Source organism: Anomaloglossus baeobatrachus, chromosome 12 (assembly GCF_048569485.1).
Source record: "Anomaloglossus baeobatrachus isolate aAnoBae1 chromosome 12, aAnoBae1.hap1, whole genome shotgun sequence".
NCBI classification, from domain to species: domain Eukaryota; kingdom Metazoa; phylum Chordata; class Amphibia; order Anura; family Aromobatidae; genus Anomaloglossus; species Anomaloglossus baeobatrachus.
Window position 1 is genome coordinate 91,975,996 of NC_134364.1, and position 18,716 is coordinate 91,994,711.

Genomic DNA, 18,716 nt, shown 5'->3' on the forward strand with positions numbered 1-18,716 from the left:
GGAAGAAATGAGTAGAAGAAAACACTTTCGACTTTGCTGTTACTGTACCTACACATGATGTGCTTCTTGGCTGGGTCTTTAATCCAAATTCCAGGGTTCTCGTTATCCCGGTCAATTAGTTGTTTCACTCATCTATTTGATATCAACCAATTTATATATCCTTATTCAGATACATACTGTGCATTGGTAGATAAGAGACAAATACCATACTATAAAGAAAAAGACATGGATCGCACATCCCAAAAATACAATGATCTAAAAGCCGCTAGGCAAAAAATTTTAATAGAACATGAGGTTCTTTTGTTACCATTCTGATCAGATTGTATTAAGCCCACTGCCACGTCACGGCAAACCTCTTGAGTGGGTCCCTAACCTGACCTTTTTGTGTGGCACCGTGCACCGACCACCGCCGCAGCGACAAAGCGCTTTATAGTATGGTATTTATATCAGTCTATCCCCCTCTTTTTTTAATTGGATCTGCACTCTCCCCCATTTGGCACAGGTGATTTTAATCAGCAGGAGACTGCAAGAGGGGTCAGCCTTCTTTTTGCTCCCAGTTCACATATGGGAGCCATTGGGAGGTGAGTGCACAGCTCCTCTCACTGTGTGTTGGTGCTGTGTGGTGGCTGCTGTTGTGGTGGTGTGGTGTGGTGTCGGTGGGGCGGCGCGGCCTGGAGCCTTGGGGGCTTTGCCTTGCAGCATGGGTGCTGTGAGGCACCAGGTCGCCCGCCCTGCTGGCGCTTTGTCGCTGCGGCGGTGGTCGGTGCACGGTGCCACACAAAAAGGTCAGGTTAGGGACCCACTCAAGAGGTTTGCCGTGACGTGGCAGTGGGCTTAATACAATCTGATCAGAATGGTAACAAAAGAACCTCATGTTCTATTAAATTTTTTGCCTAGCGGCTTTTAGATCATTGTATTTTTGGGATGTGCGATCCATGTCTTTTTCTTTATAGTATGGTAGATAAGAGACAAATAGCTGTGTAATAAATTGTCATTAAAAAACAGATAGACAAAGATGAAGGGAAACCGCTGACTGTAGGGGGTGCTGAGTGTGCAGTTTCACATAGATCCTCAGGTCCAAGAGGTCCTTTGGGCCCAAATGAGGAAATCAGTACTATAAATCATAAGTGATTATTTCTATCTGTCTGTCTGTCTATCTATCAAGGATCTTTTGTTTACCAAAATGATGCCACAACTAATAAAGTGTGCTATCTACTCTATCTATCTATACTTTTCAACTGTTCTAAATTTGCCAGAACCATCCTGAATTTTCAGATACAGTTCTGGCAAATTTGGGGCAAAAGGGGACAGGTTTTTTATACACCATGCACAAAATGAGTATTCTTGGACATTTCCAAGAAGGGTCGGGTCAGATGTAATCATTAATTTTCCCACATAAATGTTGGCAAAATTATGTGTTATAAGAAAAATTGCAAAAACAACACAAATACTCCAATTTAATAACTGATACTGTATTGAATAATTAGCCAGATCAACCAGCAAAATAAGCAAGATTTTGCCGCCAAGTTATGAAAAAAAAATATCACAATTCACACACCAAAATATTTTACAAACATACTCATATAAGGAAAAAAAGCAAAAGGGGAAGGAGTATGAAGTGGTGAATATACACATAAATTTATTGAAAACAGCAGACAGTCCCCAACTTTCTTTATAAATAGTCTCTTGTTAGACCCACACTAGAGGGGGTGAAGTGGGCAAGGCTTCTTCAGTGCTTTACGTTGTGGATTGCAGTGCTAGCCAGTCTTTGACATCATGTAGCCATCATACACATGTCAACTCATAGTCTTTTTTCAATAAAGTCTATACACGGATTCATTCTCATTTTCTCGAATATTGAATTTTCTCAAAAATTCGGCAAACTTTTGTAAAAAAAAAAAAGTGCACATCCTCTGGGCAGAACCCTTGCTGGACAAGGCTGATTAACGGATGCAAATATTTAACCAAGATGACATTGTCTGAATTGAACTATTGTGTTTCCAACAAGTCTCAAGGATAATTCAGACCTAATTTGATCGTCTTGAGGAACATGGCTTGTTTCTTGGTTTTTGTTGATGTGAATGAAACCCATTATTTGGGTCTTAAAATTCTGACAAAAATTTGATTTGTTACAAAAACCATAATCCTTCAGAAATAGCAGTGTTTGTCCAACTCTTCTACCAGTTTTTAGCTCTGAGGTCTTCTGGAATTCTTGACCAAAGTGGATGGTAGAGAGCAAACTGGTTCATCAAACATTCAAAGTCCAAGGATTTTGGGAGAACCTCGTTACTGCATAGGCATGTAAGGCCAATTAAAGCTGGACCCGGACAAGAGCATGTCTCGGATTAAAGTCTCAATGGGCGTCTTTCCGACTAGACGCACAAAGAAAAGTTGTTCTATAACTGGTGCAGAGACAATGCGCAGTGACGGCAGACGCAGTAGAAGACGACCAAACCGGGTAGGTTGAGTAGGGTACTGGTTTCGGACATACTCTTCTAGGGCACACTGGGACTTCTCTTGAATGCTTTCCACGTGTCCAATATCAGACAATCCCACCGCATCTACAAACCAATATGATACAAATTAGTTTTCATGAAAACTTTCAACATAAATATCTAAGAACACAATAGTCTGTAAAGGTAAGAGTTAAAAAAAAACCATTAAATCATTGAGCTTACCAAATTGGCCACTTAGGTGCTAATATAACGGTTTAATAATAATGTAATAACTTTATTTCAAAGTCCCACCACTAAAAATATGCCACTCAAATTAGGGTCAAATTTTCAAAAATTCACTGTTCCATGCAAATTTGAACAATTTGCTATACCCTTTGAACTATTTGCCTAAACTGGTGTGGAAGATTGCATCGACAAGAAAAAAAATCACATTACATTGGGCTCTCCCATAATTTTGTGCAGATATCATATCACAGTAAGTCTGAAGGGGCTATCGGAGTGTGTATAAAAGCTGAGAAAGGAAATGCAGCAGACAACTTGTGAGGAATCTGGATATTGAGGAAATGTCACAGCTCAAGGCTTAGCCATAGAGATAGGAAAAGAAAGACATAAAACACTGAAAACCTGTACATATAGTGTGTGAAAGCACAGCAGTATGGAAGATTACTGTTTAAGAAAAATAAAATAGGTCATATATACATTTTCAGGGTAATTTGACACTTTGGAATACAATCAATTCCCAGTGAGTCGATTTCCTATGAAATCAATTTTTTACGACAATTCAAGGTATTTCAAAAGATTTGTTTTACTTTCCACTTTCAAAATATGGTCCCTGTTGCCGGGTCCCACTCTCGATTAATAGCTGAATTTGCCAGCAAAAGCCATTGGCTTGTAGTATTACACTATAACCAATCAGATGAATGGCCACCCATGTAATGGAAGGATGTCTCATTTTCTCCAGAATGGATAGCTATAATCCTCCATGCACTGTGGCCGATGAATAGGGGTTGTCTTCATGAGACATCCCATTTGAATCTGCAGAGTATATACTAATTGGCACTTGATCATAGAATACATTCATCTCAATACAGATACAATATAAGCCTCCTAAAAAGATTCCAAGACCCAGCATCGTCTACTTTCGACAATACATCAATCTGTACTTCAAAGACGCAAAGTTCTCCCTTGATCTCCCGTGATCAGCTGTAATTTGTGACAATTAAATTTCCCCACAGCACCACCACTGGAGAAATGAAGTATTACACAGCATCCATTCAAACAAATGGGATTTCTGTGTAGTGTGGGCCTGGACAAGTCCTCCAGAGTTCCAGATGTTCTTTGTTACCACCTTCTACTATGAGAAAGTAATAAGGAGCTTTGAAATCAAAGAACAACACCATCAACAATCAATAGAGAGATATTGATTGATGTTGACGTCTGAGCTTTGCCTTAGGTGAGCAGCATACATTCTGGTTAATGATTTGCTTGTGGTGGAATCACAGACTAATCTACAAGCATTAAACTGCCTCATTTCCATCTACGTTAGTAACAGCAGCACTCCAAAGTCAATGTCCTGTGTGGTATGTTACAGCTCGGCACTGCTCGATTCACACAGTCTACACAGAGAGAGCAATGTCCTTGGAATAAAGATTACAGCGTTAGCTTTCGTGGGAAGGAATGCATTACACCCTTGCATGTGTTAAATATGGCCTATGGTATAGCAAACGTAATTATTAACGCAGGCGGGTGATACCATGCGTCACATTTGTCCATTAACTGATTCCTGACCCTATTAATGGCTTTAGGGAAACCGCACATGGAACTGGCTGCATTGACAGATGTCGGGACTGTAGCTCACAAATAAAGGTTTCCGCATTATTAGTGTTGATTGAGAGATAACAATTACCAGGCGTTCAACCACTCCCTGTCAATAAGCTAAAAAGGTGCCTTGTATATTGTGGAGAGCTCTTCAAGACCAACCCTTCAGGTCAACACAGATGATTGGGCCTACTAGACGACCTTCATCCAAAGACAGAAGCAGCATTGAAGAGATCCAACTAGCATATAGAAACTTACAGGCAGTGCTCCATGGCACAAAAAAATCATGAAAATGAATTCTTAAAGGGATGCAGCGTTAAAAGATGACCAATTTTTAAATTAAGTTTTTGTGCTTAATGTATTTTATCTTATGTTTTGGGATTTTTTTCATATCACGATCTGTGTTGATAAACACAAATACAAGTCCTGCAATTTTCGTACTGACCACTAATGGTTATTATAGACCCATATTTCCTGTCCTTCCAGAAAGAGTTTTGAGCAATCTCCTTATCATCAGAGGCAGGATTACAGTCACTGATAACAGCTCTAGTAGATGTCATATAGTAGATAACATAGGATCCACCTTCCAGCAATAAGTAAAGGCCCCGTTACACATAGTGATGTCGTTAGCGAGATCGCTGAAACGTCACAGGTTTTGTGACGCAACAGCGACCTCGCTAGCGATCTCGCTACGTGTGACACATAGCAGCGACCACCCCCCCGCTGCGATATCGCCGATCGTACCTGAACGTCCTGGTACATTTTTTTGATCGTTTGTGTCCCGCAGGGCAGCATTCACCACTATGTTTGACACCATAACAATGATGAGCGACCTCAATGGCACGCCTGGGTAGAAACACTACACCTCTATCGAGGTCTGAGTCGTCAGAATAGCTGCTGTGTGACAGAGTCCCAACGACCGCCGAAGTCGTTATACGGATCGCCGTATCATTGCTGCGTCGTTAATTAGATCTGCCTGTTTGCCATCTCACTAGCGACCATGTAGCGATGTACCAGCGACCCTGACCAGGTCGTATCGTTGTCGGGATCGCTGAAACGTCGCTACGTGTAACGGGACCCTACTGTCACAGCTCACCTCCTCCTCCTGTACAATTACAGGTTACACCTCTACACAGCTGATACCACAAGATCCACCATTCACAATATACACTGTCAATGCTCTCCTGGTCCTCTTGCCTTTACAATTTCCTTGCACACTCTCATTAGATGCTTCCATACAAAAGATAGTGTCAGAGTCTATTAATTGCTGCAAATTTACATGTGAATTTCCTGGTAAAAAAAAAACAACTAAAGTTTAAAATAGCCCCAGTGGCTGGTGTGAAAATTGTATAATATGGAAAAAATGATGCCAGAGACTAAAAAAAAAAATCAATTTAACTGAGAAACCTGATTTAAACAACACATTGACACATTCCCTTTCAGAGGAAATAATATTATTAGATAATGAGATCTAATTCACATTTTTATGTCTTCTTGAGAGTTCATGTATATATGTAGGTGGTCACTTAGCGGAGAGTTTCAGAATCCCAGAACAGATTATTTTCGGCCAACCCACTCTCCCAAAAGAAACCAATACTAGAAGTGTCTACTTCCCTTCTTCATCTTTTGGTTATGGCTAGGGCAGCAGGTCTCCATACTGAAGCTAGCCAAATACATTACATATATTTTGTGAAAACACATCAATTTTGAACGGACCAGACAACTCTTCCTGAGGGGAAAGAAGAATCAGATCATTGCATTTCAACTGCCCAAACGTTTTGTTCTTGAGGATATAAGCCACCACCACAAGTGTCTGTTCAGAAGTGTCTGGTGGTGACTTGTTTCCGTTTCATTTCATAGAACACATGTACCTTCTCCCGGGACGAGTGCACATCTGTAGAGGGAGTTCAAAATTGATATCTGTTTGCCCAAATAACATTTGACCAATAGTTATCTATTGTCTTTGGCCAGGCTTTAACCATCAATGGATTACGTAACACAAGGGTGAAGATTCAGGATTATCTCCAATTCAGTCAACCAAAAATATATCTTTACACAACATGTAGTCATTTGTTGTAAAAATAAAAATGTATTAGTCTATAGACCGACATTGACTTATTAAAAATATCTTCAAGATAAGTCTTGCCTAACATTTTTAAAAGAGGTCAACCACTTTTTCAACAGTGGTTCAGCTTGGTTCATTGACATCCTAAAAATTGTGAATTCTACCCCTAAACCTTCAGGTGACTATACAAATTAGTTTAATGCTGGTCGAAAGCAACACATAACAATTTTATGTGTACAGAACTTTTTGGGGAAAAGACATGTTCCACGGGAGATGAGTAAATGGTTTACTCTCCCACACACAAGTGTATGGGAGGGTACAAGTGTTTTGGGGTATCGTAGAACATTCAGCCAAACAAGCACATGAATGTAGTCACCATTATGATAGAAGAAGAGTTGAAAGCTCTTGACCCTGCATTTCTCATGGATTGGGAAGTCAATTATGAGGAGCCATTTCAAAAACAATGTTTTTAAAGTTTTAATATGCCAATATTATATAATTTTTCCTCTAAAATTTGTTTAAGGCCTCTGCCACACTCACGTGAAATTCACGCACGTGCCGAGAGACACGTATTTTCCCTGCGTGTTGCGTGCAGGTAAGTACGTGTCTCTGGTACGTGCGTGACACGTGTGTTCTACGTGTGCTATCCGCGATAGCACACGTAGAATCGGTAATTATTATACTCACCTGGTCCTTCCTGATGTCCGCGCTGCTGTCCGTGGTGCTGATCCTCGGTCTCCAGCCCTCCCGTCTCCCCGCTGCTGCTGCTGCCAGGCAGTGAAGTGAATATTCAATGAGAATAATGAGCGGCGGTCGGCAGCAAGAGGCAGCAGCGGCAGAGACAGGAGGGCTGGAGAAGGTGAGTTAATGTTTTGTTTTTTTTTCAATGACATGTGTGTTTTCTCCGGCGCGTGTCACACGGGACCGCATCCACACTACACCCGTGTGGTGCGGGTGCGGGCCGTGTGACACCCGTGCTGCCGGTGAAAAAACGGACATGTCAGCGCTTTCAAAAACGCACACACGTACAAACGCACACGGACACACGTTCCGTGTGGTTTTACGTGTGTATGCCTGCTACAATAGGGTAGCATTGGTTAAAGTGTCTCCGTGCCGCCGGTACGTGTAAAAAATGACAAACACGTGCCGGAGGCACGGATGTGTGGCGCAGGCCTAACTGTCAATTGCAAGTACTGCAACGCCTCCCATTTTATTGTAAAATATGTGTATGGCACTCTGAGATGTCTTAGGACTCTATTAAACCCTTTACAAGCTCTATAACGTGAACACATCTATAATATCCAAGTGACCTCAACATATATGGCTATGGGTAAACAAATGGTGTCTGTTCTTTGCCACTCTGCTGTCACACACTATATGTAATGTTTATTGAGTGTTTTACGGCTTTCCCTTCCTATCTCTATTGCTCACCTGTTACATCCGTTCACTATTCATATTCACCAAAAACAGGCTGCTGCATTCCCTGTCTTGACTTTTATACAGGCTAGAATATTCCATCGTTATTTCATGTGATCTGATAGATTCAAGACACTATAGTGAAGCTTGCGTGGCTGCACCTGAGGTCATGTGAGGCTTCTCTGGTTGATACCATCTACTGCTTTGTATAAATGGTGGGAGGCATTTATTTTTTGGCGATTTGCGCAAATTGAATTGTTTGAATTCCTGGCAAATTTCCTCAAATTTCAAACAAATTTTATTTTCATGTAATCGATTTGCTCTTCCCTACACTTATGAATTAACTTCCTGTAGATACTATCTAAAACTCTTAATCTAATGCACCCCTCTATTGTTGGAAATATAGCATGCAAAATGAAGAAATCTCATGGAAAGTCCCATCGGGAAGATCAACCTGATTCATCCATGGGTGTAACTATGTACAGATATTTCCCGTAAGATAAGAATGACTGTAAAAACTAAAGTGCGTGGTCAGAAGAAATATAAATTTGCCTACTCCTATAAATGGAATCTTCAAAAAAGTGAAGTGGATAAGCGGAATTTTTTTAAAATGTTTTGAGATTTATTTGGTCACGGAAGGGTTAACAAATATGGTGGGAGGCTGAGTTATGCCTGCAATGGGCAGCATTTAGCCCAGTCTCTGGTACATATGTCAGGGTAGCAGGTGGGCACGGCTGATTTAGCAGGGACACCCATCAAGTGTCTCAGTTATGATCATTGGGATCTTTGAAGGTCAACCTGAAATGTCACTGAAGGGCCTCTGTATGGCTGCCTGACATTATCCATCTGACCTAGTGGGCACCCCTCCTGCGTACAATAAATCATACGCACTGACTGTTACCTCTGCGCTTCAGCATCAGTTACTGACATTGGTGACAACATGACACGGGAGACTTGTGCTCACACTGTCAACCTTCATAACATTGAAAATGGCCGTTCCCGAGAGCCCCCGTATTACAGGCCCCACATTCCACAGACGCAGCTTTTATATCAAGTGTTAGGTAATTTACTGCAGTCTTTAAATGTGGAGCACAATATTTGTGCTGAGGTTTGAAAGGTTACAACCAGGACAAATGTCTTACATGCCTTCTCCACCATCACAGTTGTCACCAACTGCTTACTTTCTTCCTACAATGCACTATATTCTGCAGCCTCTCAGACATGCCAGGGTCGGTTCAATTTTAAGAACCTGTTAAGATATATAGTTCAAAGGTCACACATGATCTTATACAACCAATGAGATACTTGAAATTGTTAGTGATGAAAGCTGGCAGCTGATTGGCTAAGCAATGACAAACATGTCCCTGTAGGGCCCGACAGCTAAGTGGGCCCACCACAAAATGCTTAAGTAATTAATGTGGACATTGCAACAAGGCATTAGTTTTTTTTTGCATTTCTCTGTGATGACATCACTCTGCATTATTCCTTTACTGTAACATCATTATTTGTGTACTTTCTGTTCTCTACGCTGTAATGACACTGAATAGATTATGCCTAAACTGTGGGATCACTATGTGACTTTTCCCACTGTTATGACATCACTACGCACATGGTCCATGTACTGTCACGTCACTGTGAACATTATCTCTGTTTTGTGACATCACTGTATGCATTTTCCTTGTACTGTGATATTACTTTATGTATCATAACATTATGACATCTTCACTGTGCACATTATTCTTCTCTTGCGACATCACTCTACTTGATCCCATTACTGTGGTGTCATTATGTGACATCACTAAATACACTATGCCACTATTGTGACATCACTGTGTTTATTATCCCTGTACTGATGCAAATTGTCTCTTCAGAGAGGAAGAAGACTTGAACTCTAGTGACACTTATTGGAAGTAGTAATCCTAAAAGTTAATTTCGACCCTTTAGTGAGCATTGCCATATGACTCAGGATAAAAAGCCAAACCAGAATATCAATTTGCAGACTGAATGTTTTGGGGTATTGCCCCTCCCTCATCAGTACAAAGTTTGAGATCTGATTTGGCTGTGTGAGATGCTAAAGGTACCGTAACACTAAGCGACGCTCCAGCGATCCCACCAGCAACCTGACCTGGCAGGGATCGCTGGAGCGTCACTACACGGGTTGCTGGTGAGCTGTCAAACAGGCAGATCTCACCAGAAATCAGTGACCAGCCCCCAGCCAGCAGCGACGCGTGGAAGCGATGCTGCGCTTGGTAACTAAGGTAAATATCGGGTAACCAACCCGATATTTACCTTGGTTACCAGCGCACACAGCTTAGCGCTGGCTCCCTGCACTCCTAGCCAAAGTACACATCGGGTTAATTGCCCGATGTGTAGTCTGGCTATGTGTGCAGAGAGCAGGGAGCCGGCACTCGCAGCGTGAGAGCGGCGGACGCTGGTAACGAAGGTAAATATCGGGTAACCAAGGAAAGAGCTCCCTGCTCACTGCACATTCAGTTGTTGCTCTCTCGCTGTCACACACAGCGATGTGTGCTTCACAGCGGGAAAGCAACAACTAAAAAATGGTCCAGGACATTCAGCAACAACCAACGACCTCACAGCAGGGGCCAGGTTGTTGCTGGATGTCACACACAACAACATCGCTAGCAACATCGCTGTTACGTCACAAAAGTCGTGCCTCAGCAGCGATGTTGCTAGCGATGTTGCTTAGTGAGGCGTGGCCTTAAGTCTGGGATCTATGGGGTAAAGTTTCTTCTTGTGGAGAGTGGCATGCCAGTATGCAATGTTCCTATGAGAGTATAAATATCCAAATTGTCTCTGCAGAGAGGAAGAAGAATTGAACTGAAGTGTTACCTATTGTAATTAGCAATCCTAAGTCAATATTGACCCTTTAACATGCTTTGCCTCATAACTATACCCTGGAAATACCGTGAAACACTGTGTCTGCAAATTGAGATTGTGCTTTGGCTTTTTATCCTAAGTCATATGGCAAGGCTTGTTAGAGGGTCGATATTGATTTTTGGGATTGCTGCTTCCAATAGGTGGCACTAGAGTTCAAGCCCTCTTGCTCTATGTAGACGCAATTTGTATATTTAGTTTCCCAGAGAAGCATTGCAAGGCGTTTAAGTCTCCTCATACAGGCATGCCAGAATTGGCATGTCACTCTGCACAAGGAGAAACCTTACCCTTTACGCACTTATCCCTGTACTGCAACATCATTGCGTACATCATCCCTGTACTGTAACATCCCTGTGTACCTTAATGTGACCCCACTTTGTACACTATACCTCCATTATGATGTAACGGTGTGCATTAGCCTTGTTCTGTGACATAGCTGTGTACCTTACAGCTGTACTGTAACATCATTGTGTGCATTATCAGGCTATGTGCGCACGTTGCGTACTAGCCCTGCAGAAATTTCTGCAGCGATCTGAAGAGCACACGTGCGCTTCAAATCGCTGCAGAAAATGTCCGTAGAGAAAAAAAAAAAAGCCGATTCCATGCGCTCTGCCTGCAGCTCCTGCCATAGACAGAGCAGGAGCTGCCGGCAAAGCGCACGGAAGAAGTTACATGTCCCTTCTTAGAACGCAGTGCTTCGGGCAGCAGCCGAAGCGCTGCGCTCTAAGACGCCACGTGCGCATGGCCCCTGCACAATCTCCATAGACTGTACAGGGGACGCAGGACGCATGCAGTTACGCTGCGCTACAAAGCGCAGCGTAACTGCATGTATTTACGCAACGTGCGCACATAGCGTCACTGTTCTGAACATCACAATGTGCATTATACCTGTACTTTGTCGTTGTGTGCCTTATACCTGTAATGTTAGATGAATGTCACAGTAATGTGACTGGGACATTATTTTGTGCGTTGTCCCAGATAATTTGAGATCACTGCTTAGCTGAACAAGCACTCCTGTTTATGAGAGAAGCCGAGATGGCTGTCAACTGAATGGCTGAAAATTTTTCGAGCAGCAGGTTTAAAGCAACTTTATTTTTTGGAGACCTTGCAAACAGCAACAGAGATCACAGCTTCTCAAAGACCTACAAGCATGACATGGAGGAAAAAACTTAAGGATATTTTCTAAAAATATTACTCACCAGGTGTAAACAAGGCAACGGCTTTTAAGCAGGAATACTCAGCAGAGTCAACATGAAGTGCCTTCAACTTTTCCACTTGTTCTTGAAAGACCCGGATATGGTCCATGAAAGCCACAACTCGGTCAGCAGACATTGGGGAGGCATGGAGGCCAGCTGCTGCCAGCAATGGTGCCACATGGAGTGGCATGGAGCACTGAGCAGCGTTGAGCACGAAGAGCTCACTCCACGTCATGCGAAGGAGAGCGACTTGGTCTGAGAGCTGGAAGTCAGGGAAGAAAGGAATGTTCTTGGCCCACTCAATGGCACTAAAGAGCAGACGGGCGGCCAATTCACAGATGTTCTCAATTCCCATTATGTTGTTGGGCTGGAGGCACTGGGCACCATATCGAGAAGTTGGATATGGCTCTGCTCGGAGGAGCAAGGAGATGAATCCAGTTAAGTAAGAGTGACCATTGTAGGGATCCACGTTGTTCAGAGCATACTGGCCAGGGCTGGTCTGGGGGTGCGACATTCGTCCACGCTGGACTGCTACAAAGAAAAAACAAGTTGCGGATCACTATTCAAGTTCTGAGAGACCCATCAGTAAATTTATCAGAAAACAAAAAACTTACACATCCTAAGAATTAAATTTTTGATTTCAAACTTCTGATTGTAATCCATAAACTTCTCTGATTTTGTATCTAATTCACAGATTGAAATCAACCCGATCTAAATTCCTCTTAGGAATCAAAAGGACCCATTTTATAACCAGCCCATAAACCCTCACGTTTTAGAAAATGTGTTTACTACTTGAAATACCAACTGTAAATATGCACGAGACCTACAAAAGCCATCAAATCATGTAATGGAAAACAAAATCTGCCTTCCTTGAGGGATATACAAATTGAGAAATAACGGTGCAAGAGCAAAAAAATAAAAGGGTTTAAAAATAGTAAAAAAAATAAATAAAAATCTCTTATTTTTATATTTAATTGTTGACACCAAACTGGTCAAATTGGGCTTGAAAGAAGAAGATGGCTCAAAAAAAGTTTAACATTTTCTTTCATTCTTTTTATTAGTTTAAGGCTATGTGTCCACGGTAGAATGTTGCTGCGGATTTTTCTGCATGAAAATCCGCGACTTTCCCGGCAAATCCACACCTTTTCAAAGGTGCGGATTTGCCGCGGATTTACCGCGGAATTGCCGCGGATTTTGGTGCGGATTTTTTTTTTTTCCCAATTCTATAGCCAAAATCCGGATCAAAATCCGCAACAATAATTGAAATCAGCAGCATGGGCACAGCATTTCCAAAATGCCATAGAAATGGCTGGGAAGTGCCGCTGCTGCAGATTTTCGGAAAATCTGCGGCTTTTCCGCGAGAAATCCGCGGCAAAATCCGCGCATTTTCCGCAGCGTGGACACAAGGCCTAAAGGGGAGTGCCACTAGGGGGAGTCGCATCATATGAAAACAAATATTATTATAAAAAAAACAACACAACAATAATATTTGTACAATTAAATTAATAAAGCATCTAATAACGTTACACCTCCATTAAATTTCTCATAAATATATACAAAAAAAATAATATATATATATATATATATAAAATGCCAATAAAAGCCGCTGTGACCTAAAAAAACCCCATAAATATCTAAAAATATTAACTTATAATAAGTATTGAAAGAACACTACCATATTGTGACAAATAGACAATAATAACAATAATAATATATTATACATAATATATATACAGTGTATATAATACTCTATATATAGTGCCATACAATAATATTCTGTTAACTTTAAAAAAAATCCCCAAATAGAACGATAAAAAAATAATAATAGTATTTTAATATAAATCTTTTTCAATCTTTACATTTTTAGCACTTTTAACTTTTTTTTTTATTATTGGAGATACAAAATAATATTTTATGGTTCTTAAAAAAAAAAGCTAAATTTTTTTGCGTTTAACTGCTTTAATGCAGTTTCTATAAGCTTAGACTATAAGATAAGAAGCGGACCTAAAATAATACCGACCTATAAAGATTACCTACCGACACCTAAACAGAAAGATATAAATCAGTAAATCACTAAAGGTTAAAAAAAAAAGTTCCACTCAGGATATGTGGGCTAAAAAGATGAGTCCACGCAAGGCGATAGTTCAGTTTTTTGCTATGGTACTTTTTATTCTGTATTCTATATGGGGGGGGGGATATACATGGAAAAAAGAAATGCATAAAAAGACGAAATTGCAGAAGTAACATAACACGCACGCACAAAAAACACCTTAAAAATACATACCCGCATATGATACTACAATAAAAAAATCCCTTTTGTGTAGAGTTTTTTTATTTTATTTTTATTTTTTTAGAAAAATTAGATTAATATGATGGATAGCACCGCTAAACTTCTTTGCCTCTTTTCTTCCCTTAGCATCATATCAATTTAGACTTGAGAACCCTATTGGGTGTTTGCTATATTACTTTCCAGTGTAACATCAGATTTTAGCATGTAGACCATCACCGATAGCCCACCCTCTAGTCTTGTTGAACCTCGAAATGCTCTTTCCTAGACAGTGACTTGTGTCTCTCAAGCAGGAGAAGCTCATAATCCAAGGGGAACCAATATTCTCATGACATACTGCTCTTTCCTGGGAGAATGGGGTCCTGTTTTTAGCTATGTATACCAACTCCCACCCCCACACCAAATAAAAAAAATGGTCTTTTTATACTGCTGGGTTAAACCATTATAATAATGGCCACTTGGTTTTAAGTGCAGTAGCCACATCTGCTCAACCATTTAATTACAGAGCTGAATTGATCATAATTCTACAACGTGTCATAACAGGAGAGGCGGCTTGAAGAAAAATCACCAGGGTCACCATAAAATTATTGGTAATTAACCCATTCAGTTTACAGCTCACTGTTCAGTTCAAACGCCTGTGTCTTTCTTTTTTTTGGGCGGGTGGGGGTTGTTGTGTTGATATTATATTGCCCCGTCTGCCTCTCATCTCGTGTTTTGTAAAAAATGTGAGTTCTAAAGCTACCACCATGGACTGTCTATGTGTACAAGATAAAACATTGTTTAAAAGAACTGAAGTCCTCAGTGGTTGATACCTTTTAATGAGGTTATGGTTATGTGTACAAGGAATGTTAGTGGAGTCCCAGAGAAGTCCCAGAGAAGTTAACAAATCTAAGAAGACTCTAAGAAAAATGTATCCCGGTGTTTTATATTTATCTTTTTTTTCCTAATGTAAAGGTATATTTTTGAGCAGCCGGAATATGGTGTGATTATATAAAGTAGAGTGGTACAATTCCACATAACCAAACCGTTGGCAATTATGAGCTGGAATGTTGAAGTGCCACACTTACGATGCTGTTTACATCGTTAAGGAGAGAGTAAATCGCTGCTCCTAAGGCATGACAAATGAATCAAAAATAGAAAGACAATTTTTGGCAAACAAAGTGCCACTCTTGTCTGTGGGCTATGACGGGTATTGCAGTTCACATGACTGGAAATACCAATCATAAACTAAGGATGGTCAGGAAAAATAGGTTTATCTATTGGATTCTAGGTATCAAGAAAATCAAAAGAAAACCTTCCCTTTTTGGAAAAAAAGGTTTGGAATGGGGCTTAGTACCACACTACCGCCAATGAATCACTTTGTCTTAATAAAGAAGTATGAATAGAGATCTGGGGCTGCAAACTGCTCTGCTAAAGAAAATATAGCTATGGCACTAGTATGATTCCCCTTCCTAACCTTAAGCTTAACTCTAACCCTAACGCCTTCCCTAAGTCCTTTTTTTCTCACGTATGAGAAAACGGACTGATAATTCTGATTAGACTCTGATCAGAGTGTGGTCCGAGTAACATCTGATTTTCTTATATATGGAGAAATAAAAAAAATAAATTCTCCATCTTCTTCATTCTGAGACTCCATAAAATTCGTTCCACACTCAGATGTCATCCGAGTGTGGATCGATGTTTTTCACCACCCCATTGTCTTGCATTGCCCATTTTGTTCTGACCGTCCGATCAAAAGTAGATATATCGACAACATTTTCCGTGAATCACTCTATCCAAAGGAAAAATTGGACATGTGACTGGCCCCATTGACCTATCACAGGTTCAAGTGCTATGCATGAAAAACACGGAAAGCACTCATACGCAAGAAATCGGACATCTGAATGACACCTTTCCTTAATTCTAACACTAACTTTTTCCCTTACCCTGAATATTTAGTAACCTGGCACTGAGCAAATCCCTCTGATAGATAAGTATGAGAAGTCTTTTTCGTATTGCGTAGAAACTTGTTTTTATGACAGGAAAATTAAACTGCCAGCTTCTGTGTGACAGGAATAAGTAAATGATCCATGTAACGCAGCATAATATGTGAGTATCATATGGATAATGGTAGTAATAATCACTCGTGTCACCCTCAGTATATAACAGCCAGGTTTTTCCTCTCTAGAAGCTTATTTTCTGTGCAAATTAGGCCCTTCCTCTGATATAAAATGGTAATTTTCCGCAAAGGTCAGCTGACCTGAATATATTAGACACTCAGTGAGCTGATGAGATGTTGGCAAATGGTCTAATGGTTTAACCTATTACCTGCTATGCTTCGATGCGAGGGAATTAAATACTGACTGAAACATTTAATAGAAGATGATCCAATCTGTGATGGTTTTGAAGCTTTTTAAGTAGAAGTTTCAAGAAAAACAAATTAACGCAAAGTGAATTTTTCTTCCCTTTTTTCAGTCAAACCGTTCATGAGTGCATTGTTGCATTAGCAGTTTTAGTTTCCCATGAGATAGACCGGCCACACCCAGAAGATGTATGGCTGGTGCTGAACCGGCCCATAATTAATGAAATTTTAAAGAGTTATTTTTTTGCTTTGTAAACCCGGCGCTGATATGGGAAACTCAGATTCTCATGAGAATAGTCTAATTTTTATGGCGTTAAGGTTATATCAGATTCTACCTCCCCTGAACATCTAAGATCTGAAAGACCTGAATGTTTCTTGCTTTATTAATGTTGCCCTCAAGTGGAACCAAATTAAAGTGGGATTAACCAGTGTAATGTGTATGGGGGCCTCACAACATGCCACTGGCAAATGATGTTGGAGGAGAAAAGGAGCCAACATGTTGATTCTTTTAGTTTTGGTAAAATAAGCCACCAACAGAGGAGTCTCTCATAGCTCACAGAGGAAGAACTGTTCAAGTAGAGAGAGTGCTCCTGTATATGAAGGAGTCTACAGAGACCTACCAGCCAAACCTATCGACTGAACCATCGTTCGGCCAACATGTATCTTGTCATGCGGACTATGGGGATAGCAGGAAACCTTGGCTCCTAAGCTGATCCTCAGGCTAGGGGGCCCTATGTCATCCTTAGTCTCAGGGATATCCCTAAAGGTGGGGATGCTTGAGTCTCCTTCCTGGCCTTGCTCCTGAGCAGCTCTAATCTGATACCACCTCCTCCAGGGGAAGTTGGGACAGGAGTGAGATTAAACCCACAAAACTAGACATACAAGGGAAAGAAAAACTCTGTCACACAGCACGCACAAACAGCGGTATCAGACAATAAAAGTTAAAAAGGAAAACAAGAGAAGGGAGGAAACAAAAGGACTATGGGTAATCTCCACAACCACTCCAGACAAAAAGAAACACTTTCCAGATAGTCTGGGACACCACAACACACAAACCAACACAGTATAACCTATTAAGACTGGAAGTACAGCACTCCTGAAGTTATGACTGGTGCCCAGATAGGATCCAATCCCATAGTATAAGATGCAAAAAATCTGGCATTCAGATGTATTAAAATGAAACAAAAGATCCCTTTAATTGGTTGAACCATGGGTAGTGTACAAATTAAATTTTTGTTTTGGTCTCATCAACCTTTGTCAAAAAGACACTGTCAGTAGTGCTTGTGCTTGACGACCTGTAGGGCTGTGAGAGGTGCATTTTTGTTTAATTTTAATACATCTGAGTGCCGGATTCTTTGCACAGTATAACTAATAGCTGGCATAGGTAGAAGATTTATTTCAGCCTAAATATGAGAGGAGCAGATGTGATTGGCTTCCTCGCAGCATGTGATCAAAGGAGCCTAACAAGCAGACTAGTAGAGGTTAACTCTTGCTGGCCTGTTATGAGTGAGCACACAGCATGTTGATGCCCGAGTTTGACTGTGTTGATCAGAGAAACCATCAGAAGGAGTGTCAGACTCTCCAATGTGAACAGTGCCTGACGCCGCCATAACAGTTGGTGAAGTTTGTGGAAAACTCTGTGTGACATGTCTATTGTGTTGGGGGCACTTTGGGCTGGGTTCAAATTTAGGTGGCTGTACTTCACAGTCCATAAATGGACTGAAATACCCAATCTTAAATCTTATAAGGCTGTAAGTTTGGGTCAGGAGACTATCAGTTGGTCTGGGCATTGCAGTCCACATACAATCCAAGTAATATGGCCATTTGACTTTGTTACCAATCACTGCTGCATGTAAGCATAGCCACTGCTAACAAATGATGAAACACTAATTTATCAGTTTATCACATTCATTATATGGACCTAAAAATTTTCGTTGGTCATCAGCACAGTAGGTCATAGGGATGTGCTGACAAAAATAATGAAATGAGAAATGTGTAAGCCCTCAACCCAATCATTGCTAGGTGACATTGGTCCTCAATGAGCACTAAGTATATCAGGGATTATTTGTGATTATGGCTAGCTTATCTGTATGTGTAAAAAGACCCTTATCAGTATCTAACTGAATGGGTTTACAAACAAATGGCCATACAATTAGTGCAAAGTTAGCCAAACTCACCAGCCTCCGACCAGTCTTTTTGTATCCAGGTAAAATAAGCTAATGTCATAGATGTCAAGATGAAA

At 40.8% G+C, this 18,716-nt stretch overlaps 1 protein-coding gene across 2 annotated transcripts in view; it reads right to left on the reverse strand.

The window, feature by feature from the left end:
* Window positions 1–1,614: 1,614 nt before the first annotated feature.
* LOC142258336 (nuclear receptor subfamily 2 group F member 5-like) overlaps window positions 1,615–18,716 on the reverse strand; it is a 29,152-nt gene continuing 12,050 nt past the window's right edge. The window contains exons 3-4 of one of the 2 annotated variants that reach the window (XM_075330906.1): window positions 11,850–12,374; window positions 1,615–2,561 (exon numbers count right to left, since the gene is read on the reverse strand). In XM_075330906.1, the coding sequence (XP_075187021.1) occupies window positions 2,287–2,561; window positions 11,850–12,374 (800 nt within the window). In that variant the 3' untranslated portion in view covers window positions 1,615–2,286. Of the gene's footprint in view, window positions 2,562–11,849; window positions 12,378–18,716 lie in introns of both variants that reach the window. The other variant, XM_075330905.1, reaches the window with a different exon arrangement.